We start from the raw sequence: 5,726 nt of genomic DNA, 5'->3' as shown, positions 1-5,726 counted from the left end.
ACATTATTTCCAAGAGTTAGTATCATCATATTATCCATAATTAACATCATGAAACTATTTATTTTTTCACTGAAAAATGAGATTCCATTTACCAGATGCTTCTTGAAAACATTCACGGAGCCAGTACTATAAAAATCTTAGTTTTTTTCCAGATAAACATGATATTTCGGAATCAGTATCGCGGTATTTACATCAAATATACCATGAAGTTATTGGTTAGCCAACCTAACTAAAATTAAGTGTCGCATTTATATGATTCAAAATATGTGGCTGAAAAGCATCCGGACATAGGTCAGACATTAGATGGTTCATGATCTACATGTCAACTTACGTTTATCTCCACATTCATAAGGTATTAAGCGTTAAATATACATGAGCAAAGTGACATCAATTTCTTTGAGACGATTAATGCAGTCACCACATAGTTACTCATATGATCACTTTACGGAAGTCATCATCATTGGCTGCTAGAGAATATAGCGTCAAAGAAATGGGAAGATCTTCGAAAACTAGCAACCATGACTTGATAGCTTGTAAATTTTAACTCTTGTTCATCATAAAATATAAAATGGCTCGATAGAGATTTTCCCTACTATTTTTCTCTAAAATAATACTCCCTCCGACGGAGGGAGTATTCTTTGTTCCTAAATAGTAGTATAAGACGTTTTGACAGTGATTTGGTTGAGTGAGATACAAGTGGAGCTCCGATGCAATCACCAGTTAATCTAACGGTAGCACACCGCCGCCACGTCTCGTCTTGGAATTTCTCCTCCGTTATTTCGTCGTGCTGATCCAAGTCAAACGGTCTCGTCCCGTCCCGTCTTCCTCCCGTCCCCGTGGGCTCTCGACTCTCTCCGCTCCCTCTCTACCTCTCCCCGGGGGGCCGCGGCCATGGTGGAGAGGCGGCCGCGGAGGAAGCCGCTGGTGCTCGCGTCGACGCAGGCGCTCCTCGACTCGCTCCCGGGGGAGCGCCGCGGGCCGGCCCCGCCGCCGCCGGAGCCGGTGCGCCTCAGGGCCGGCGTCCTCCGCTTCCCCGACCGCCCCTCCGGCCCCGGATGCGGCGGCGAGTTCGGCGACCTCGCGTCCTTCGTCGCCCTCCCCGCGTCCGCGCTCCGCCGGCTGGCCGTCGTCACCGGCACGACGGTACGTGGTCCCGTTCGAGGTCTCTCGGATCGAATTCCGGTCCAGGGGTGGGTGTCGGTTGGATGGCCGGGCTGGGGGTTCGATCACTTGGGGGATGAATTGTGAAACATCTGGTGCTTGTAGGAGGAGTGAATTTGGTCTCGTCGACTTCGGGGGTGGTCATGCTGCATGTCTGTCTGAATAATTATGGATACATTTGGTTCCAATTAATAATTGTAGATGAACTGGGTGGCGCCTGCTGATTTCTGTAGTCTGACTGAGCTGTAGTGACAAGTATACACTCAATATGTGTAGTACTACTTTGGTGCTACAGCAATGATCTCTGTGGGCACATATATGTTACTGTAACTGATATATCTCCTGTTCGTTTTTGCAATTTTCAGCACTCAAATTGGTAGATAGGAATATCTTTTGTTGAGACTAAATGTAATAAACAGCTATTAATCTGCAGGTGCTTGTCAAGAATACCGACAACAATGTTGGGAGGATTGTCAAAGCAGTAGTATTGGATCGGCCATCCCTCGATGAGTCCAAGAGAGAGCATCCTGATCCTGAACCTGTGGCCTCAACCTCTTCCTCTGATCGTGTGATGGGATTCTTACCTACTTGTTCATTTCCAGCTAACGGCTTTGCACCCTTGGATGAAGATGTTGCTTATGTTAGCCCACTTTTGGCTTTCAACCTGGGAGTGCATGTTTCCGGTCTCAAGCTTCTTATTCAGAAAGGGGAGGAACCTTTCAAGTTTTGCTCTAAAGTTTTCGAGGATGGTTCTGCTAGTAGTGGGACTGGTATTTCTCTTCACCTAGAACTTCTCCCATGCCCACAAGTGCCTAAACATGCTTTGCACTTACGGGTTTCTGTTGTGAGGATTCCTGATTGTGGCGTGCTTGCTTCCCTAAAGATAAATTCAGCCATTGGAGGAAGTGACTACCAAGATATGATAGATCAAGCTTTAAATGAACACTTCAAGTTTGATAGGTTCCTAGCAAGCGGGGATGTGTTTTGCATACATAATGACTGGAACTGTGGCATGATCTCTTGCCTAGCGTGCAATAAGGAGAATGATAGACTGCATCCTCCTAGCATGATATACTTTAAGGTAAATTACCCACTTTTCTTCATTCAGATCCTCTTAGCTTAGTTTTGCTCTCATTTTTTATCCATAAGTATTGGGTGTTAATATTGTAATTACTCACCAGGTAACCGGCATGGAACCATCAAATGAGCCGATTCTTCGTGTTAACCGTGATCAAACAGCCCTTGTCCTTGGGGGAAGTGCTTCTGCTCCAATCCCTCCCTGCAGCTTCTTTTCTGCCAATGATGATTCAGTCCCTTTGCATGGCGAAGTAGTGGAGCAGTTAGCATCCATCATCGCACCAGCATTATGTCCTTCAAACATTTTACCGAGGATCAAGTTTTCCACTTTCTTGTACGGCCCATCAGGTTACTGCACTTTAATTGTAGTCTCATTCCTTTTCACATTTTACTACTCGACTTTGAACTGAACTTTTGTTCAAATCAAATGCTGGGGTTGCAGGATGTGGAAAAAGAACGGTAGTCAAGCATGTTGCGAACCATCTTGGTATGCATGTGGTTGAGTGTTGCTGTCATGATCTGATGACATCATCAGAAAGCGGGGCATCTGCTGCACTTGTGGCTGCCTTCAAAGAAGCTCAGAAGTACTCATCTTTTTGTCCTTTGTTATCTCTACAGAAAATTAATTCCTGTTTTAGTTCGTAAACTGTTTTTTTTAGTTCGTTTTACTTTTTCCAGGCGATGGTATTTACTTTGTTTCCTTTTTTTGCCGAATATTCTTTTTTGAAGGTATTCTCCTTCTATAATACTTCTTCGCCACTTTGATGCAATTGGGAATACATCCTCCAATGAAGGCCCACAGTCTGAGCAATCTGGCATTGCAGCAAATGTTGAGTCTGTCATTAAGCAGTACACTGGACAGCGTTGGGTTGTGAAAGACTCGCTGCCAGCAAGGGATGTGATTGGAAATTCAGTAGGTCTTTGTTCCCCAAGCTTTTAGGTTTTAACAAGCCCTTAGGATATAAATTCATCTTTGTATCAACTATCAAGTACCTTATTATTGAACCTCTTTGTTTTCAGTACCTTGTGGAACCTGAATGTGTAAGCTCCGTTCAAGTTATACTAGTGGCAACTGCAGACAGTGCTGAAGGAATGCAGCAATCAATTAGGCGATGTTTCCGCCATGAGGTCAACATGAAGACTATAAATGAAGACCAGAGGAAGAACTTGATATCTGAAACACTCCATGGTGTCTCAACAGTTGCTGATGAGGTGTTTTTTGTTGTTGTTATTGAACCAGAAATGAAGTTTTATGCTTTTATTAAACTTTTGTGCTTATATGGTTTCATTTTCAGAGTATCGATGACAAGTTTGTAAAAGATATATCAGTCCAAACGTCTGGGTTCATGCCTAGGGATATACTTGCATTGGTCGCAGATGCTGGTGTGTCATTTGCGCATAAAGTTACAGTGGAGAAAAGCAGCAATGATGAGCTTGAGGATGCCCCTACCACGAGCTCTTCTACCACTCAGAAAGAAGAAAATCATTTCTGTAAAGAAGATATTTTGTCTTCCTTAGAACGGGCTAAGAAAAGGAATCGTGCTGCATTGGGTACACCAAAAGTAAAACACTAATCCCTGGCTCCCAATATCTAACATCTTCTAGATTTCAGGCCCATCTCTGTACAACCCATGAAACCATACATGTCAGCTTTAGCTTGCTTTCTGCAAGTCCTTGATTTGGTTTTCTCTTTTGTGCTATAGGTTCCTGATGTCAAATGGGAGGATGTTGGTGGGCTTGAGGAAGTGAAGAAGGTTATTCTAGATACAATTCAGGTAAATTTTACTTAATTAATCTCTGAGCTAAGATATTGCATTCTATCGATGCAAATAAGGTTTGGTTATACCAGAAGCTGGTTCATTTGGTTTGAAACTGCTAACTTGTGTTCTCTTTTGTTGGTATTCAGTTACCTCTGTTGTACAAGCACCTTTTTTCTTCTAAATTGCCAAAGCGATCAGGTGTCCTGTTATATGGACCTCCAGGCACTGGGAAGGTAGGTGTAGTGAGTTTTATACTTCTTTTGAATTTCATTCCCATTTGTCAAGAGATAGCTGTATCCAACAGCAACATGATACATGCTCACTAGGATGTTTTCTTCTGTATTCTTAGACATTACTGGCGAAAGCAGTAGCAACTGAGTGCTCATTAAACTTTCTTAGTGTAAAAGGTCCAGAACTGATAAACATGTATGTTGGAGAATCAGAGAAGAATGTCAGGGACATCTTTGAGAAGGTATATCCATCTGCACAAGCCACGTAATTGCCATGGAAATATGCACATATACTTAAGTTTTCAGTTTTTCACTGTCAATTTCAGGCTAGATCAGCACGCCCATGTGTAATTTTCTTCGATGAACTTGATTCCCTTGCTCCTGCACGAGGATCCTCTGCAGATTCTGGAGGTGTGATGGATAGAGTGGTTTCTCAGGTATAATTAACTTCATCAATGAGGTGGTGACTGGCTGTCTCAGTTTTCCCTCTTTATTTTCAATGTTAGGGTCATCTAATTCACTTTCCCCTTTTATCTCTTTATTACTAGTTGCTGGTGGAGATTGATGGGTTAAGTGATAACAGCCAGGTTATTTCCTCATTTATGATATGCCTTTTTTTAACCTATATTCTCAAGATGCAGTAACATTAAAGGAAACCATTTTCCAAATTATTCTCTAGGACCTCTTCATTATTGGGGCTACCAATAGGCCTGACCTTCTTGATTCTGCACTTCTCCGCCCTGGCCGATTTGATAAGCTTCTCTACATTGGTGTAAATACTGAAGCATCATACAGGGAAAGGTAGTCATCGGTAGTTCTTTCTTTCACCAAATTTCAGGTTCGTTTCAACTAAACTATGATCTCCCTATAATTGTTATGCAGGATACTGAAAGCACAGACTCGCAAGTACAAACTACACGAGAATGTATCTCTCTTGTCGATTGCTCAGCACTGTCCTCCAAACTTCACTGGTGCCGATATTTATGCATTATGCGCGGATGCATGGTTTCATGCTGCTAAGCGTTCCGTGAGTAGCTGTACATCCCTGCTGCCGCACATTATGTTTTTCATAGCTGCGCTCTGTCGGACTTACACGCTTTATTTGAAGGTCAAAACGCTTGAAGCTGATCCTTCGAGAAATAACGACGCCGGTGCAGAAGAAGTCATTGTCGAGACTGAAGATTTTATGACGGTAATATTCAAATCATTTTTCAGAAAGCACAATAAAAATCTCTTCGGTCGTATCTTAGGAGTTTAACTAGTTCTCATATTACGCAGGTGTTGGGTGATATCTCGCCGTCATTGTCAATGGAGGAGTTGCAAAACTATGAACAGCTGAGGCAGAAGATCGAAGGACCTTCTAGATGATGTTTGCTAAGACACTTTACTAGAAAAAGTGTTCCTTTCACCTCCCAACTAATCAACTATTGCCTGAGTGTACAGCCCTCAACTTTTTTGTTTCGAGTTGAGTTGGAAATAATAAATTGTTGCCAAAGCA

At 42.7% G+C, this 5,726-nt stretch overlaps 1 protein-coding gene across 1 annotated transcript; it reads left to right on the top strand.

Moving 5' to 3' along the window:
• The first annotated feature begins 796 nt into the window (after nt 1-796).
• On the top strand, nt 797-5,726 carry PEX6 (peroxin 6). Its single transcript, XM_048703211.2, has 16 exons — nt 797-1,143; nt 1,595-2,242; nt 2,343-2,586; nt 2,681-2,822; nt 2,968-3,151; nt 3,259-3,450; nt 3,534-3,800; nt 3,942-4,013; nt 4,145-4,231; nt 4,348-4,470; nt 4,555-4,665; nt 4,777-4,815; nt 4,908-5,029; nt 5,111-5,255; nt 5,337-5,420; nt 5,507-5,726. The coding sequence occupies exons 1-16, from the start codon at nt 892-894 to the stop codon at nt 5,594-5,596; spliced, it is 2,802 nt and encodes a 933-aa protein (XP_048559168.2). The 5' UTR covers nt 797-891; the 3' UTR covers nt 5,597-5,726.

This window comes from Triticum urartu, chromosome 2A (assembly GCF_056163025.1).
Source record: "Triticum urartu cultivar PI428250 chromosome 2A, HENAU_Tu73, whole genome shotgun sequence".
Lineage (NCBI taxonomy): Eukaryota > Viridiplantae > Streptophyta > Magnoliopsida > Poales > Poaceae > Triticum > Triticum urartu.
This window is presented reverse-complemented; position numbering and strand designations above follow the sequence as displayed.

Bases quoted from the DNA above. Each gene is read 5' to 3' on its own strand.
- PEX6 (XM_048703211.2), top strand. From the start codon at position 892: ATGGTGGAGAGGCGGCCGCGGAGGAAGCCGCTGGTGCTCGCGTCGACG. The intron at 2,823-2,967 runs GTACTCATCTTT...TCTTTTTTGAAG, and splicing joins GCCTTCAAAGAAGCTCAGAA to GTATTCTCCTTCTATAATAC. The intron at 4,666-4,776 runs GTATAATTAACT...CTTTATTACTAG, and splicing joins TGGATAGAGTGGTTTCTCAG to TTGCTGGTGGAGATTGATGG.